This window comes from Engystomops pustulosus, chromosome 1, assembly GCF_040894005.1.
Source record: "Engystomops pustulosus chromosome 1, aEngPut4.maternal, whole genome shotgun sequence".
NCBI classification, from domain to species: domain Eukaryota; kingdom Metazoa; phylum Chordata; class Amphibia; order Anura; family Leptodactylidae; genus Engystomops; species Engystomops pustulosus.
In genome coordinates, this window is record NC_092411.1 from 154,660,701 (window position 1) to 154,680,041 (window position 19,341).

Consider the following 19,341-nt stretch of genomic DNA (forward strand, 5'->3'; position numbering starts at 1 on the left):
TTATTATATTTGTATTTGTCCCCTATGATTTGTAAAGCGCTACAGAATATGATGGTGTTATACAAATAAAGATTATTGTTATAATTCTCGCACTTGGACTTATGTCACCAAATTATACCAGCAACACCATTACACTCTAGCTCCTATTTATTGAGCTAAGGGTTTTTTTTTTCATGCTCAAAAGTAGTAATCTGACATGTCCAAAAAATGTCAAATGATGTTACTTGGTTTTATGCTTACCGGTTTTCATCAGATGGATTATATCGAGGCTGTGGATCAGGGTCATCATCATTAAAGTCATAGCTTGCCATAGGATCCTGAAGAAAAACACCAATCAATTTACAAATGTTATTTCAAGATAACATATAGAACATGTTAAAGTATGTAACATGCAAGTAAATAAGTCTTACAAAATTCTCCTCTAGGTCAGGATGATCTTTTTCAATGCCATCATCCAGGATGGTCACCACCACTCCACGTCCGGTAAAGCCAAGACCCCAGGCAGACAATACATTTAGGTCAGGGCTAAGGTCATTGTTCTAAAAGGCAGTCCAAAGAACATGTTAGAGCATAGTCAAAGCATTTATACAGCAGGTCTATAAAAGTGTCACATGCATTGTGTATACATAACTTTGGGTTACTATTCATTACAAAAAAAATAGAAAATGGTTACACAGTTATTAAAGGTGACTAAATGGAGAGAAGCTCAAAACAGTCCAGAGTGTATATCCATTTTTTAATAAACGCTCTGCTTTTAATTGTCTTCAGGACATTGGTTTTATTCTTCCCTGGATGTTTTGTGCTCTCACATGTCCGGTATAATAAGCTTTGCGAAAGATGGAGCTGGATTTTGGTGTTCTGATGCCAGGGAATGTATAAAATGCATTGGTTTGAACAAAAGGTATCAAAAACAGAATTTCCTACCCAATGTAAACAGAATTCAGCTTAGTCCCCATAAACTATCTGCAGACCTACCAAAATGGTCTACACATGTGTGTGCAAGCATTTAAGAAATCTATTGTGGAGGTGGCTGATCTTTTGTGGTTTTACGAAGTAGGAATTATATGTAAATATATTTTCTTTTTACAGAAGATATTTGCTCACCATGTACCACTGCTTATGAAACATGGGATCAGTAGGTACCACACTGATCTGTCTTGTTCTCATCTTCCTGGCAGTCTGCTGCTGGAACCAATACACCTGGTGGTCACAAAATATTATATTCCAGCTAAATATTCAGGTCACTTCATGAGAACTGACAAAGCCAATATGGATAGGTCTTCAAAATAATGTAGCTCACTGTTCTGGGCTGATCCAATGCCCATTCATAAACTAAACAGATGAATAGAAGATAATGAGAATTTCTTCAGGAACAAAATACAGTCCAGTACAGTTATTCGTTTCAGGTCACCGTCCAGAAATCCACACACTGTTCCCCTTCTCAATAGTTCCTATAGTATCTTCTCAGAGGATAAATTAAGAGCGTAGCTTGTTTTTTAAGATTCCATAAATTTTATTGTAGTGTACTCACATTTAAAAACGTAAAAAAAGTGAATATCAAAATCTTAAAATTATGTTAGCAATCAACGGCCGACCCCGGGTTTCGCTTTCATAGCGTCTTCTGGGGCATAGCTAACGTCAAACACTAACTTCCATGCCTATCATGTTCAAAAGTGGGCTGCTCAAAACAGCCAATCAACTCCTTACTCTCAAAAGCACCTTAAAGGAAACCTACCATTTGATTTCATGCATTATGAAGCAAACATACCTCGGAAATGCTGTAGCTACACTGATGCATGATCATATCTTGGGTACTCCCTGAGCTGAGCGGTTTTGCTGAAAAAACAATTATACTATTCAGGACCTTGGGAAAACTGGATCAGCATGGCTGCCTCGATCAACATTGAGCTTGTAAATACAAATGGAGCTTAGTCAAGCATGACTAATCAACCTGAGCTGGATCACTCATACACAGCAGCTCAGGGATGGTGCAGCAATTGATTATTCTGTCTAGCAGGGAGAAAAGTGTTTGCAGCTTCTTCTACTGCAGAGAAAAACTCTCCTGCTAGAAGAAGCGGGAAAGCAAGGGCTGAACCAGCCATAGAAGGGGCAGAGCTTAATTATCATAATGTTATATCTGTTTTATTAGCAAAACCACTCAGCTTAGGGATTAACCAAGTTATGATCCTGCATCAGTGTAGCTACAGCATTCTCAAGGTATGTTTGCTTCATAATGCATCAAATCAAATGGTAGATTTCCTTTAAGTTTCAAAATATCGCTTTCAGCGATAGTAGGTTCTTTATTGATAGAGATATTTCGAAACGGAAGGTGCTTTTGGGAGTAAGCAGTTGATTGGCTGTTTTGAGAAGCCCATGATTGAACATGATAGGGATGGGAGTTAGCACTTGACGTCAGCTATGCACCTGAAGTAGAACATTGTACCATTTTCATGTGTGCATTTTTATAAATTTTACAATAAAATTTGATGGAATCTTAAAAACAGGCTATGATATGTGTCCTAATTATCCTCTGCAGAATAGTGAGAAGGTACTATTGGAACTAAAGAGGACATAATCAGCATGTGGATTTCTGGATGGTGGCTTTTTCTCTGTATGGAGACCTGGGACGAATAAGAATTCTCACAAGAACCACTGAAAGTATTTTGTCCCTGAAGGAATTCTCACTGGAAGAGGAGCTCCAGTGGTGAGAATTTTTATCTTCTATTCATTTCCTAGTAAATACAGAATAAAGGTGTTGTAAGGAAGAATGTACATATTGCTATATTATCAGGAATACTGACACTTATAGAGAAAAAGAACAGACAGCTATCTTCTCTTTATAGTGGACAAGCTTCCCATTCATGTGAAATATACAGAGGATGTCTTGATGCATGCAGAAATTCCTGAAATTGTTACCGTCATTCTGAGCAAAAAAAAACTAAAAAACATAATTCTTCTCCAGTTGTCCCTGGGAATCATTCCTTAAATTATTTTGCCTCTTGGTTCTCATTTAAGTACCTCTTTTGGCCAATAGCAAACATGGCTTCCAGCTCTCAAAAAACCTACAATCAGCAAGATGGAGGGGCGGAGCCTGCCTCCTGTCACCTCATCACAAGACCCTGCGGCTGACGAATGACACCAGAGCTATCTATCTCATATCTAAGCCATGAGGTAAACAGCTGATTGCAGGGAGGGGGATGGGGGTGTGTCTCTAGCTCAGTAGTCAGCTCCCCTGTGAAGAGGGAATGTGCCTAGCAACAGCCATACGAGAGATCACTGGCATCTAGGGGAAGTCTGCAGAATACAAGAGGAAGGAGCAAGATTCGAGTAACTAGATAACTAATCCAATGGCAAACGGGCTTAAAATTACCTGCCCTCCAACATATCAAAAGTTTTTTGAAATGACGGTTACACTTTAAGTAGCATATATTATACACCTTAACCTACCTGACATTCCTCCTCAAGAATCAGATTTATAGCCCAGTGAGGATTTAAAGATTCCTTTTGCACACTTGGATGTTGCAGATGGTAGATATGACTGCCTTGTATCACCTGTATAAAAGAAATTAGTTCTTCAGTACACATACAAGTAGGATCAACCTTTCCCCTTAAAAAAACCTAATGTATTTATTGAAGAATCACAACCCAACTGGTACATACAGAGAAGGTGTACCCGACCATGGCGTCTAAACAGCAGTGATGTCTTACGTCAGCTCTGTGAGGCAAATTGGCCTCATCTGTAACAGTCTTCTGAATTAATATGCAGCTTCCCGTACAGTCTTCTGAATTAATATGCAGCTTCCCGTAATATATACAGCCCCCAGTAATTAATAAATATACAGCCCACACTAATCTACAGCCCCCCAGTAATGTACAGCCTGCAGTAATATACAGTTGCCCACCCTATAATCCGGCCCTGTTTGTGTGTTTATATAAAATCACCTTTAATTCCATAGAACAGAAAATCATAAACAGGTTAAAGGGCATCTACCATCAAGATGAAGGACTGTATGCAAAGGAGCCTGAGGGGCTCTAGGTGTTAATGGAGCCTGGAGCCCATCAGGCTCATTTGCATACAGTTTTTCATTTTGGTGGTAGATGTCCTTTAAGTATCCCTGCACAGTAGACATCCAAATGACAGAATCACCACTTTTTCAAACCCATAAATATTTTAATAGAAAGTGATGAAAAGGTTGTATAGATCGAAAATGGATGGTATTAATGCAAATGTCATTTCATCAAAAAGTGACAACCTGCACAGGAACTGGCTAATCTCCTATTCTGTAGATCACAGAACCACAAGCCTGATGCAATTTTAAAGAGGAGATTCATATCTAATGATAGGAATGAACGGAAACCTCCAATAACGGTATCTAACACTGCGGCAGAGTACAATGTAGACGCCTCTTCCCCGTACCTCTCCGCTCGCCCCATTGGCCAGCGGTGACTGCCAGGCATCATGCTGCAGTCACCGCCCACAATCCTGCTCCCTCGTGAATACATCGGACAGCTTTGAGAGCGGTCCGGCGTTTTACATTGTACTCCGCCGCAGTGTTATTGGAGGTTTCCGATAACACTATCATTCTAAGGCTGCATTCACACTACAGTATGGGGGACGAATATACGGCCGAAGTATATGCGGCCGACATACGTCCCCCATACACTTCTATGGGCTCGCGGCGCCCTACGGGAGCGGTATGGTGCAGCACACGTGCGGCACTGTACCACTCCGTAACCGGGAAAAAGATAGGACATGTCCTATCTTTTCCCGTATTACGGCACCACGGCCATACATCGCTATGGAGAGGGGCGGGGGTGAGCACCTCCTCCTCCTCCTCTCCCCACGCTGCTGCGTGCCCGCTGTGCTACGGGCACACGGCAGTGTGCATGTAGCCTAACACTGCAGCGTTTGTTTTAGCACTAGGAGCTGCTTACTTTATTAATTTCTTTAAGTAATTTCTGGCACTAGGTCCTCTTTAATATGAAACCCAGAGCAAGATATGTCATCTAAGGCCAAAGTCCCATGGTTTTCACACACAAGCCCTGTGTCCCCTATCCAATCATAGCCATGGCTAGTTTCTAGGGGGTGTTAGTTTGAACGATTGGATGTTCGCTGCCAATGCGGCAACATGTCCGGGTCAGGTGGCTGAACCCAAATGCCAGGTCTGCTGTAATCCTATTGAAGTCTATGGGTAACTTCTACCATTCAAGCACACTCAATTTTTAACTGATGCATTCCTAAAGCATAGTCCACATTCAGTTTTTCTTTTAAGCATGTTAAAATGTATGAAACTCTGTTGCTAAACTGACGAATGAAAATCTGTCTGAAAATCATCAGTTTTTAACTGACAATTTATGTAACATTTCTGAGAGAGGGATCTTCCACGCCCCTATAGCTTCTCCTCGGCACCCTGTCTGCAGGGAACATGTTACATGCCCTGCTGTGGCACTACAGAAAACACTCAAGTGATGTGACCAATGTGCCACCACAACATTATCAGAAATGTTAGCCCTTGTAATGAGAAGATCGTGTACTGTACAATGTGAGGGCTGCAGCATGGTCACTGTAACGCATCCAAACCGCCGTCTATGCACTGATCACCTCCCCCTTGATGATGAAGCCAATCTTCCTGGCGATCCTCTCCATCTCCGCGGGACCTTTGGGCACTTCCACTGCCCAGCTGTTGATGTATATCTGCAGTGCTACTACAGTGGGCAGCCACAAGAGCTGGGTCAGGGCAATGCCCCCTCGGGCTTTCAGCATGTTTATACTGCTACTACCGGAGACCGGCCGGGCTCCGTGCGCCTTCGGGTCAGAGGTCAGGCCTTGCACCAGAGTTCCTGCGTATTCCCGCTGGCCTGGGTCAAATGAAAGGTAGATAGAGGCGGACAATAGGATACTTTGTGATATAATTCGGTGCATATTCCATTTCTTTAGGCTGGCTTTATCCCCTGCCATAGGAAGAAGCGTTTTGAAAGAAACGTGCACAATAAATAAAATACTTGTACTTTTTTGCCTCCACCTTTGAGCTTGGTTTAAAAACTTGCAGAAACTTTAAAACGTGAAAGTTTTATAATCTCACACTGACTGGAATTTTGAGGGAGATGGAAGCACAACCTCTCTGGTGCAAACGGATGTAAACTCCACCATCTGCTAGCTGGCAAAGCATTGGCAAACACCATGTCTAGGTAGTGCACAGGCCCACACCTGCAACCTTTATTTCTATGTACTGCTAAAATGTATAGCACCAAAGTATCAGTAAACTGCTAACAAGACTAAAAATCTACAGTACAAGTGGGGTTAGTCATTTCTTGTTTCACAAAGTATCCTATGCAAATAAATAAAGGACCTAGCTAGCCTGTTTATACATTGAGGGTGCGTTCAGACATTCAGTTTTTCAGCTGCAGTTTTTGATGCCCAAACCAGTAGTGGAGTTAAAATAGAGGAGGAGGAGCTCTTCTTAATGATAAGTCATCACCCATTATGATCCACACCTGCTTTTGGCTTCAAAAATTGCATCTGAATGAGGCAGGTGCCACACGCACCGCTTTGTCTGCGTTTGAAAACGCAGACAAAGCCGCACCCACTGGGGCGGGCCACGGCCCGATCGCATCGGTGTTTCCATGGAAACGCCTGCGATGGGCCCGAGCTGCCGCTGTTTTGCATTAAATTAACGCAGAACACCGGCGGCTCATTCCATAGAAACGCCGATGCGATCGGGGTGCGGCTGCGTGTGGCACCAGCCTAAGGGGGATGCCACACATGGCGTTTTTGGTCCGTTTTTAAAAATCCGTTTTCATTCTGTTTTTGGCCTTTTACCATGCTTTTGGCTGCTTACAACCTGTTTATCTATTAAGATAATGTGGAAAAATGGACTAAAAACTGACCAAAAACGCCATGTGTGGCAACACCTTAACTGAATGTGTGGCTGTATCCTTAGGGCGCGTTCACACGTTCCGCTAGTGTCGCGTTCATAACGTGACGCTAGCGCACAGGGGGCGGGGCTCGGGCCCATCGCATATGCGTTTCCTGGGAAACACATGCGATTGATAACCCAAATGCATGCATTTCTCTGGAAACACATATGCAATTGCCCCGAGCCCCGCCCCCTGTGCGCTAGCATCGCATTATGAACGCGACACTAGCGTAACGTGTGAACGCGCCCTAAGGATACAGCCACACATTCAGTTAAGGTGTTGCCACACATGGCGTTTTTGGTCAGTTTTTAGTCCATTTTTCCACATTATCTTAATAGATAAACAGGTTGTAAGCAGCCAAAAGCATGGTAAAACGCTAGCAAAACGCCATGTGTGCCGCCAGCCTAAGGGGGTTTTCCCATGAAAGAAAATGATCAAATTGCAATTCACTTATGATGTTAACAATCAGTCTAGACCGTTTGATAGAGCCTGTGAACGCTGGAGACAGGATATCCCTGACCTGTCAGATGATGACTGGAGGGAGGTCGAACTGTCCTACTTCACATCTGTTGTGAGTGCGAGGGACTTCCTGATCCAATCTAAATTCCTCCATCGAGTTTACTTCACCCCTGCTAGACTATTTCGCATGGGAGCAATGCCTAATGATCTTTGCTTTCGCTGTCAGGCTGAAGTCGGATCCTTCCTGCATTGTGTCTGGTCCTGCCCTAGGGTCCATGTCTTCTGGTCCGAAGTGCTGGAGTTCCTTAATCTACACTTTGATTTCCCACGCTTACTATCTCCCTCTGTGTGTCTCCTCGGCATCATAAACGAAGTTGTCAATGGCCACTATGACAAAATTTTCTTTAGGTTTGTCCTATACTACGCCCGAAAAGTGGTGGTGATGACCTGGAAGGACCAGGAGCCCCCTCCATTAAAAAGATGGATACTGCTCATTAATAGTGTCATTCCCCACTACCGGTCCCTGTACGCCAACAGGAAGTGTCCCCAGAAGTTTGACCGCATCTGGTCCAGATGGTGTGCGACTCCCCATACAGCCTTATAATCACATGTGATCTATACTCCTCTCCATGATGAAGGAGACTGAGCGTGCTGGTATGTGTGTGTGTGTGTGTGACTGATTGTCTATGTGTCAATAGTTATTTGTGTTGTATCAAGATGTCTGGCTGCAGTATCCTACTGTTATCTACTATGTAATATCCCTCAGGTAGTTTTGAACCGCAGTAAGAACCTGACTGTTACCATGGCTGTTGTATAATAATCCTGTAGTGGGGGGAAGGAAATATGTGACAGACAATCTTGATTTCTGGTTTTGTTTATTATGTTTGTATAAAAATTCAAAAACTGCAAAAATAAATACTTTTAAAAAAATGATGTTAACAATCAATTTTAACCCTTTACTTCACAATTTACTTACTATCACTTTGATCTCATGTGGGAAACAAATGTGATCGGTAACAAGCACCTGGTTTTGTTTAAATGCAAGACAAACGTGTAAGTGGGGCCTTACAGTATTTGGGGGAGATTGTTATGGGCAGAAGCAGGATAACACTGTCAGGGTACCAAGATGTAGGGACAAAGAGGAACATAAGATGTGGCGGTGCCTAATTGAGAAGATGGAGGACATGTCACCTGCAGTCACTGGAAGTAACAAGTAGGGATTTCTTCTGTGTTTCTGTAGCTGTATACACTTTTAGGGAGCTGTCCCACGTTGCGTTTTGGCTGCATTTGCAAACGCAGACCAAACCGCACCCACCGGGGTGGATCGTGGCCCGATCACATCGGCGTTTCTATAGAAACGCCTGCGATTGGGAACGAGCCGTCGGGTGTTTTGCGTTACTTTAATGCACCCGGGGGCTGCGGTCTGGTCTGCTTTTGCAAACGTTGCCAAAACGCAACGTGGGACAGTTCCCTCAGTAAAGTTGTTATTTGCACAAGCAAATGTGCGGGGGTTATATACAGGATTGGGCATTGCTTAAAGGAAACCTACCACTTGAAGTGGCAGGTTTCAGATGGAAATAGCGAGCACCAGCTCAGGGTGAGCTGGTGCCGGAGCTTATTTTTGTTAGTGTTGTAAACCGCTGTATCGCGGTTTAAAACACTTTTTAAACTTTATAGTCGGCGCAGGGAGGTACACGTTCGGCGCTTACCATGCGCGCGGCTACATAGGAAGTGAAGGAGAGCCGTGCGCATGGTAAGCGCCGAGCGTGTACCTCCCTGCGCCGGCTATAAAGTTTATAAAGTGTTTTAAACCGCGATACAGCGGTTTAAAACACTAACAAAAATAAGCTCCGGCACCAGCTCACTTCAAGTGGTAGGTTTCCTTTAAATTGTATATTTTTTTGTTTATAGAGCTGTTTTAGAGCTTATTTTTTTGTGCGACAATCTGTACTTTTTCTTGGTATCATGTCGGGGTAAATGATAACTTTTTGTTCACTTTATGCACTTTTTATGAGGTCAGATGTGAACATTTCATAATTTTCTTTTGTTTTTTATTTACTCCATTCACCACACAGGTTCAGTGCTGATAGGGATTTTTATGCAGGGCCCCAACAGCCCTCTTGACTTTTGTAAGATGAGTCCTAATTAACCCTTTGAGGGAGGATGAGATAGCTGCCGGCAGCGAGATGACGGAGTAAAAGAAAGACACAGTCCGGTCTTCCGATGCACTCAAATCAAACCTGTTTATTTCAAAAAAACCCCAGCTGTATTTTAAATACAGAGAAATCAGCATTTTGGGTGTTGTATGAAAGGAGATAAGGCACTTCGATTCCATTGGACATCAGCACATTCTGGGAAAAAAGTTAATTAATTGTGCTCAGTTCTCAGAGACCTTGTACACAGATATTGTTTATACTAAGAAGAAGATAAGTGGACTCCAGAATCATAATATAATCAAGGACAGACTGGCTTCTCATTAAATGTCAAAGGGTATTAGCTGACAGGCAAGCAAACAGGTTACATAAAATGAAGTTTGAATCATGACATTAACTTGACAATGGTCAGGGAACATGGCCGCTGTATCTAAGATGGCGGACAGTAGTCAAGATGGCGTCCCTAACCAGTGCGATCTCCTTAACAAGTGCCAATTTTATTTGATTGTTACGGATGTTGTGATACCCAGTATGTTGTGTTTTTTTGGGTGATTTTCATTTTTTTATGTTTTATTTGGTTAGTGCATGGGATGGGACTTCAGGGGACTTTTATTCTTTTTTTAATAATTTTTTAAATTGCACTTTTTTTTTTTACCCATGGTGGGACATGAACACATGTTCATTGTAATATGCTGCTATAGTAATGTATTGCAGCATATTACATAGTCAGCCTATGCTTTCTGCATAGGCTGACAGCTGCACTGTTAGATGGTGCTATAGACACGATTCTAACAGGCTGCTTCTGAAGGCAGCTCTGAGGTCCTTCTAGGGTTGCCATGTCTATAGGGTTAAACAGGCAGGATTGCAATAGTCGCAATCCCAGCTGTTACTGTGGGATCCCGGCTACCGGGTACTGCCGGAATCCCGTAGTGATCTCATGGGCTCAGCTTCTGAGCCCGGGCAATAACCATGACGTAATTGTAGGTGCAGGAATTACAGTGCCGCAGGTGTCCATGTGTTATGTCTGCTATTGCAGCCAATAAGAAAATAATGCACATGGTGATTGCAGTGCAAACATATATTTTTTTTCTCCATTCTTCATCATCATGAAATATACAACAGATTATACAAGTTATTACCATTAGTTCCAAGTTTCCTTTCATGCAAAGTCCATGAGTTCCAGTCTTGGTTGAGAGAGAGTGGGCAGATTTACCAACAACCTTTCAGAGTACCTACCCCTTTCTCAAGCATGGTCTATCTGGTATAGCAGTTCAGTTCCCTTCTAATGTATAGTGCTGAACTGCAGGAGCACACTCAACCTATTGTGCATTATTGTTTATGGAGCAGATATCATTTCTCAATCCTGTACAATCCTTTGGCAATTTTGTTCATATTGTAATGTGTTACTTTAGGGTAAATAATGCTAAGCAATAATTTGGTACATTTCAGCCCCTGCCTAAATCCAGGGTTTTATCAATAGGTTGGCCCTTTTTATTAGGCTGATGGAAAAGGACTAGTGTTTTCATGTACCATATCTTGTAACAAACAAGTGATGACCTTAAACCTGAATGTTCTACGATTTTTATTTTTCTCTTAGAGTGTGAACTGCCATGCCTTTGGAAATTCATTTATCATCCCTTGTCCACCAAAGTATTTTAAGGATCTGCAGAAAGTGAAGACATTGGAAAAGGAGCCCCACAATACTCACGGTGCTCGTGTTTGTGGCCGATTGCACCCATCCTGCTACACTTGTAGAGGCGATTTGGCTAATAACTGCACCTCATGTCCACCATTTTCTACTCATGATAGACATTGGTCCTGCTCACGGGTGGACTTTAAAGGGACTTATTCAAGTAATTTTGGCTTTGTAAAGGCCCCTGGAATTGCTTTAGTGGCAGCCATTGGTATAGTGGTCACTATGAATATATATTACTTTATGTCACCCTTTTCCTTCTGCCTTGCGAAATGCAGCTTTGCATCTTACTTCATAGGCATCGGTAGGGCAAATGCACTAAACATATGTGAAATTAAAGAGCTTTCTGAAAGGGCTATGCCTTGAATAAAAATATATTGTGTAATACAATTGTGGTGATTATTACCTATATTTTCCTTACACCTCTACAATGGCACTTGACACGAGGGATTCCTCACCTTTCCAGGGACAGGAAACAACTTGGAATTGATTTAAATGGATTCCTCAGTTGTTTCCTATCCTTAGGGATACTTGGAATCCTGCTCCTTTGCGCGGCTACATACCCAGTCGGTATCTGGCATACAGATTCTTTTTTTTTTTTTTTTAGACAATTTTCTTCTTGCAGCTCAGACTCCATTGATTCTTCTTCAAAACCTTGACTTTACTCTTTACTTTATCTCTCTAGGCTGGCTGGTGAATCGAGAAAAGTTGGAAACCTACAACCAAATGTCCTTCATTCCCCAGAAAATGGTACCTTTCCTCAGCAACTCAGGAAAAATAACTTCCATACCATCAGGGAAGCAATGAGGTTGGTAGGTCTTCTAACGTCCACCAACAGGCCCAAGTACATGTAAGATCCCTACAAACATTCCTATTGTCAAACTGGGACAAAAGTGTCCAATCTCTAGAAAATAAGCTAAGGATTCCTCCAAAATTAAAGAAATCCCTAAAATGGCGGTTACTGAAAAAAAAAATTGGCAAAGGGGCTTCCCCTTTAAACCCTCTCCTCAAGTGGTTACGACCGATGCCTGCAATGAAGGCTGGAGAGCCCTTAGCAGCTAGTCTACTGCTCAGGGGGGTTGGAATCAAGAAATTAACTCAGCCTCCTCCAACCTCAGAGTTAGCAGCAGTTCAGAAAGCCCTTTTAGCATTCTCTTCCATTCCGCCACCGGCTGTGTTCCCTCTACACCCACATGGCGTGGAGATGGCGTTGGCATTAAAAAAAAAAAAAAAATCACAGTTCCTTGCTTTGAGCAAGAAATTGAGATTATTTTAGTGCACCTAAACCAGTTTATGGCGTTGAAGCACTGATAAATCTCCCCCATGTATTAAGTCTCAAAGCGTACACAATGCTGGTTAAATTGATTTGTGATGTTGTCTGTAAACTATTAGAAATTGGGTATAAGATTCCCCACATTTGGCAGGGGTCTCCTAGGTGAGACCCACAGAGACCTGGGTATGGGTGCTCCTAAAAGGTTATTACTGGATCATCTTGCAAATATAATTCTTAGACCATGTACATGATACAACATAGACAAGGTTGATACTTTTGTAATTAAAGGGGGCATTCCTACTTCTGCAAATTAATGTTGTTTGTATGATGAAAAATAATACAATTTTCCAATATACTTTCTGTATACATTCCTCACAGTTTCTAGATCTCTGCTTGCTGGCATTTTATAGAAAGCTCCTATGTTAACTTAGAGTGGACAGAGATCTGACCATGGTCACACAGGTGCACGACTCCTTAGTATCATAGAGAGTAATCAGAGCTGTGTGATATAACGAGCAGTGCACCTGTGTGACCATGGTCAGATTTCTATTCACTGGAAATAAACAAGGAAACTTTCTATAGCAGGACCGCAAGCATCTTGAGAGGAATTAAAATAGAAAGTAGATTGGAACTTTGTATAGCTTTTCATTATTCAAACAATATCCATTACTTGCTGAAATGGGAATACCCCTTTAATGAATTGCTTCATAGTAAAGATGCCATCATTAAAGATATCATTGTAAGTGACTTAGTGCAAGGCAAGTATTGGCAAAAAGAGCAAGTGCCATAGGGAGAAGAGACAACTGTAGTGGATTTAAGCCTGGATCAGGTTTCAAACTGAGGAGAAATGGCTGTGGAGCAGTTGACCCTTAATTTTTTTTCTCTACAGTAGGTAATGTAAGGGAATAGAGTTAACCTTTCTTTGAGGTTAGGATCAGCTGTGATTATGGGCCAATATCGTTTGAAAATCATTAGGGCAAAAAGGGGAAAAGATTGTCCGCACTAGCTTCAAAGTAGATTAAAAACCTCCAAAATTTATTAATACCATAACAAAAGTTAAAAATAGTGACATCACTGTAGCAAAAAAACATACCTCAAAATGATAGCGTTATGGAGTTTATATCTGAACACTGCTGGAAGTTAGATTGTGAGCATGAGCACTTCATCCGGGGGGAGGGGGGATAGGATTTGTTCTAAAACTAGATGTTAGTTTTTTCTTAGGTTTACCAGACATTACCAGCAGTGTTACATATTGAAATATTAAAATATGAAATGTTTGCTGGATAAATGAAAGTTGCGAGAAAATCTATGGGAAACGAGTTTCCAAAAGCAAGATCCCATACGCTTCTCTCATTTGTAATTTTTTGACATAATCTCCTCTACTTTTATTGAATGTTATATGTTCTATAGCAGTAGTGGTCACGGTTTTCACAAATCCACCCCCCCCCCCAATCCCCCTAAATCTGTGATTTTCGGTGTAGGATCTTCTCTAAGTTTTAGGTAAGGTTTTGTCCATTAGCAAGCTCTTTATGGTATAATGCTTTATCCAATATTACCACCGATTCTCCCTTATCATAAAGTTGGATAATACTATTGAGGTTATGCTTTAGTGATCTTAGGGCTATTTTTTCCTATTGGAGATTAGAATATGTGTTGTTTGTTTTGGTCTCTTCACACAAAAGTATCAAATCTCTATCGACTGCTTGTTGGTATAAGTCAATTTCTGGGGCGTGGGAATTCACTGGATAAAAATTTAGATTGCTTTTTTATTGTAAATGTGGTATTTAATACCACATTTAGCAAACTTTTTATATTTTAACATATACCACTATATTATGTCACATAAAACAGAAAAAAAAAACTAGTTTTTGAACAAATCCTCCCTTCCCCTTCTTTATTGCATCGTTTATTGCATGAGAACTTATCAGCAAATGCGTCATAGGTGCCAGTACACCTTATGAAGTCCTACTCTGCCCTAGAAAAGGCTATACAGGCGTTTTATAGGGCACCCATGATTCCTAAACCTCTGATATAAGAGGTCACATTCCCACTTAAAAGAAACCATCCTGAGTAATTTCTTCTTGCTCAGAGGTATGGCCCACAGGAATGCCCCTCTTTAGTTTGTTGTAATGCCAGCTATGGCAACTCAAGGCTGTTAGAGGTAGGTTTGCGGTAGACACTAGTATGAAACCGTGAATCTTCACCCAATTTGTAAGATCAACAATATTGTTGTTAGTTTCATCTGCTGCTAGGATTCTAGCATCTAATGCTAGGATCTCATGTTTGGACCCCTGAGGAAGCCTGTGCAATACATGAAGGGCCTCTGCCACCATCTGTCTTCATCTATACCCAGTAATGTACTTTGGCACTGTTTGAAGTGATTAAGGGGTAAGTGCCACTTTACATGAAAAAAGACATCCCCTTTATCACACAGAAAGGGGATTGGACTATTTATTTTTGTGAAACCCGTTTCACATGGCCGTTTCAATTTCCTACCCGTTTGACACCATGGCAATATCCGCTCTGAGTATATCAATAAAGTGATTTTGTATCCTGAGCTGGGTAACCAGTTGGCAGCAGAATATATCTTTAACCTGCACAAATTCAGAAACAGAATCGATCAAAAGCTAGCTGCTCATCTTGGGAATAAAACTAACACCAGATTCCCACAATGGAGTCCTCCAGAACTACCAGATTAAGATTCAGAACGGGCCTCTGTCCAACGCTCCTATAAAGAGCTCAATGCAGGAGTTTCTATCAACTCTATTTTTTTTTTTAACAGATTGACTCGTGTTTGCAAGGGAAACTATAACCCAAAGGTAAAATAAATTATTGCAGCGTACATATGCAACACCTCTGCCAACTCAGTGTTGCGAAATTAACATCTTCCCCCATACAATAGTGTTTCTCTCGGCATGATCAACCTAGGGAGACCTCAAGTGTCTGGAAATGGTAATGGAGCTAGCAAATATTTGCCCAAGAAGGAATGTTTAATTGTGTAACTAATCAGATGCACTGTTACTGCTTTGTAAAGAGAGTGCTGCTTGGATGAGATGCCTGCCACCTCAAAAGGGGAAGTTATAAAACCCCTTGTGACTGGAAAGTTCTAGGTTCAGTCCTGGAGAGGTCTTTTGAGGGTCTTACCATACTGAGAAGCACCTGCGTCTGTGACATGATGCCCTGACACACTTGGCGTGAGTTGAGACCAGGCCCAAACAGACATCCACCTTCAGGAGTCTGCATCATCCTGCTGCGGAAGCAGCCCCTCATGTCCAGCCTGAAGCTACCTATAGTAGGCTGTGAGTATCTCATGAGGAACTCCATCAAACCAGCCATCTTGACACAGTTGTTGTTCTGGCCGTTAACGGGATCCAAATAAACGAACTGCAAGTTAAATGACATTCTTTGCCTCAGGATGCTCCCTGTGTAAGGCTGACAACACCCAAGGCCACACCATTGACCACCACCAGGGATATAATTACTCTCATCTTTGCATTGAATTGTTTGTATTTGGCTTTATCTGAGATCATAGACTTTACCCCTCACTTACATATACAGCAAGTCATGTGCACTAATATAGTCAACTATAACATTTGCTTACATGTAATATTTATTTTATTATTGCATACTTTGTATACTTTTGTCTGTCAAGACCAGTAATGTAACCGGATGCATTTAGTGTTAATATTCCATACCTGACAAGAAACCTTTGTATTGAGTATCCGGGGTACTTCTAGTAACACATATTTGAAGGTGTTGAAATTGGTTAGAATATAGATTTGCACTTCTAATAAAGACTTGTATTTTTGAACTTGCACTGGTATGTATTATATATTCATTCAGTGTTTTGATGTGTGGTCCATTTATCCTTATTGACCCTTTTCTCGGTTACAAAAACGTCCACCTACTCGGTTAGGTCACTTCCACCAATGTCTGCCCTGAATGAGTCTATACCCTCTTCTCATGGGACCTGATTGGTGGAGAAACATATGTCATTTATATATTGTACAGACATACACACAGTGTGATAGTATGGCTAGTTCATATGATGAAGCCAGTTATACCAGTGAAACATGTTGGGGGCTAGAACATTTTCAGTTTTAATCAGCAGACACCCCGCTAGAGAATAGATTGTGTTTGCCTAGCCAGTTAGTCAACGTATAAAATATAGTTAGACAATAGTTTATCTAGGGTCACCTCTGAAATATAGGAGCACAGGAGTCATGTATCCAGGTCATCTACACAAGATCTAATGGTTCACTGACTTCTCTACACCATAAAGGTGTAAATGATTTGCGATAGTTGTAAAGTTAAGAATAAGCCAACCACTTAATTTGCCTTCTCTTCTAAACTGTCGTCTAAGAAATTGTCTAAAAATTGTCAGTAGGGAAACCCAATCTGTACGTGTCCATAAGCTAAAATGGGTTCAGAGAAAATTCACAAAATGTGAAAACCACCCCAAGATCTGAAGTGCATTCAGAGCACACGAGAATCACAAGGAACAGTCCAAGGAGCTCAGAGAGAATTGTGGAAAGGCACAGTGGGGCCCCAAAACAAAACTATTTTATGAAAAGTCACATTTTGTAAGAGGCTCCCTTAAGCCCTGCACAACCATAGCACTTTTTAGTTAAAAGTAGTATTGTAAGGCAATCTGCAATAGGGAACTGTAGAAGAATTTTATAGGAGACAGATTATAGAAGATAATGATGGATACAGATATGATAGATGATATATAGGGGATATTTAGATATAGATATTAAATAAACTGTCTAACCATCTATCTAGCTTTTTGTTTATATATCTTCGAAATTAAAGGAGATAGATGACAAGCATCTTCACTCCGACATTCAACCAAAGGGTATTAAAAGGACATTGTCTGCCTTTTGGACACGGGGCCCTGGGCAAATGCCCAGTTTGCAGCCCGGAAGAATGGCAGCAGATTCCCAAATCCAGGTGTGAAAAACTTGTTGTATCATTCCCAGCTCAAAAAGAGTTCCTTCACTGAATACTTATGACCATGTGATATTTCAGTTTTTCCCGTTTCAAACTTTGCCAAATAGATCTACATTTTTGTTTTATTCTGTCAAGAAGGGGTGCAGAGTGTACAATACTGAGCAAAAATTGTGAATTAGACTCACCGGTAATTCGGTTTCCATCTAGTCCTCCATGACGGCCCACTAGGAGGATGACCCTTGACCTCTGTAGGGACAGGAAGCAGAGAGGTTAAAAGCCTCCCCCCCACATCCTCCCGCCAGTGTCTACCAAATAACTACACCGGTGGAAGATACAACATATTTTTATTCTGTCTGTTTGAATCACATACAGAATTTACAACAAAGTGAAAGAAACATGGGAGGGAAAAATATATAGGCCGTCATGGAGGACTAGATGGAAACCGAATTACCGGTGAGTCTAATTCACAATTTCCATAACGTCCCCCATGACGGCCCACTAGGAGATTTACAAAATTAGTAGAGTTAGGGTGGGACCACAGCCTGGAGAACCTTCTGACCGAAGGCGAGATCCTGCGAGTTGGGTAAGTCCAGCCGATAGTGTTTTGCAAAGGTGGATGAAGAAACCCAGGTGGCAGCTCTGCAGATTTGTTCAAGAGAAGCGCCCCTCTTTTCTGCCCAGGAGGCGGATATGGCTCTGGTGGAATGGGCTTTAAGGTTAGGAGGAACTTCTTTCCCTTGTTCTGTGTAACAAGAGGCTATGGCAGTCTTTAACCATCTGGCGATCGTGGTTTTGGATGCCTTTACCCCTTTGTTCTTCCCCTGAAACTGAACAAAGAGATTGTGATCTTTGCGCCAGGGCTTTGTAGCTTTTAAGTACTCTAAGACCGAGCGCCTTACATCCAGGGAATGCCACTCCACTTCCTTGCTTGAAGAAGGATTCCCGTAGAATGATGGAAGAATTATTTCTTGATTCTTGTGAAACCCAGACGCCACTTTGGGAACAAAGCTTGGATCCAGAGTCAGAGTTATCCTGTCAGGGAGAATACACATATAGGGTTCCCTAATAGAAATGGCTTGGAGTTCCCCCAGCCTTCTAGCTGAAGTCACAGCTATTAATAAAGAAGTCTTTAAAGTTAAGTTTTTTATACTAGCGTCCTATAAAGGCTCAAAGGGAGGTCTGGAGAGAGCATCCAGAACCAGGGAGAGATCCCAGGAGGGAACCCGCTTCAGAATCTGAGGCCTAATTCTATTTGCAGCAGCAATAAATCTTTTGACCCACCTGTGGTCCGCCAGGGGATGGTCGAAGAATGCGCTCAGAGCCGAAATTTGGACTTTCAGAGTGCTAGTAGAAAGACCAATTTCTAGTCCTTTTTGCAGGAAGTCTAGTACCTGTAAAATATTTGGGTTAGACTGAGAGGGGGGATTAGCCCCACAAAAGGTCACAAACTTTTTCCATATCTTATGATATATGGCGAAAGTAACCTTTTTTCTACTTGCCTTCAAAGTAGTTATTACAGCCCGAGAGAGACCTTGGGACCTTAGGAACTCGAACTCAGGATCCAAGCCGCCAGACGGAGTCTTCCTGGATCGGGATGGAAAATCGGACCTTGGTATAGAAGGTCCTTCCGAATCGGTAGAATAAGAGGTTGCTGGACAGATAGGGACCTCAACAGTGGGTACCAGCTTCTTTTTGGCCAGTTTGGGCAGATCAGGATCACCCTTGACCCGTCGAGCAAGATTTTTCTGAGTACTCTCGCAATTAGGGGAATTGGGGGAAAGGCATACATGAGACTTCCGCTCCAACGATGGCTGAACGCGTCCATGTGGTCTCTGGACTCGCCGGCCTCCAGAGAGAAGTATTGTTGGCATTTTGAATTCTCCCTCGTGGCA

The 19,341-nt window shown here is 41.9% G+C and overlaps 1 protein-coding gene across 3 annotated transcripts in view; it reads right to left on the minus strand.

The window, feature by feature from the left end:
* Positions 1-5,938, minus strand: part of PCSK4 (proprotein convertase subtilisin/kexin type 4) — a 54,274-nt gene extending 48,336 nt beyond the window's left edge. For all 3 annotated transcript variants that reach the window (XM_072112135.1, XM_072112126.1, XM_072112116.1), the window contains exons 1-5: positions 5,603-5,938; positions 3,448-3,552; positions 1,105-1,200; positions 411-539; positions 241-317 (exon numbers count right to left, since the gene is read on the minus strand). In XM_072112135.1, the coding sequence (XP_071968236.1) occupies positions 241-317; positions 411-539; positions 1,105-1,200; positions 3,448-3,552; positions 5,603-5,923 (728 nt within the window). In that variant the 5' untranslated portion in view covers positions 5,924-5,938. The remainder of the gene's footprint in view (positions 1-240; positions 318-410; positions 540-1,104; positions 1,201-3,447; positions 3,553-5,602) is intronic.
* Between the last annotated feature and the right edge of the window lie 13,403 nt (positions 5,939-19,341).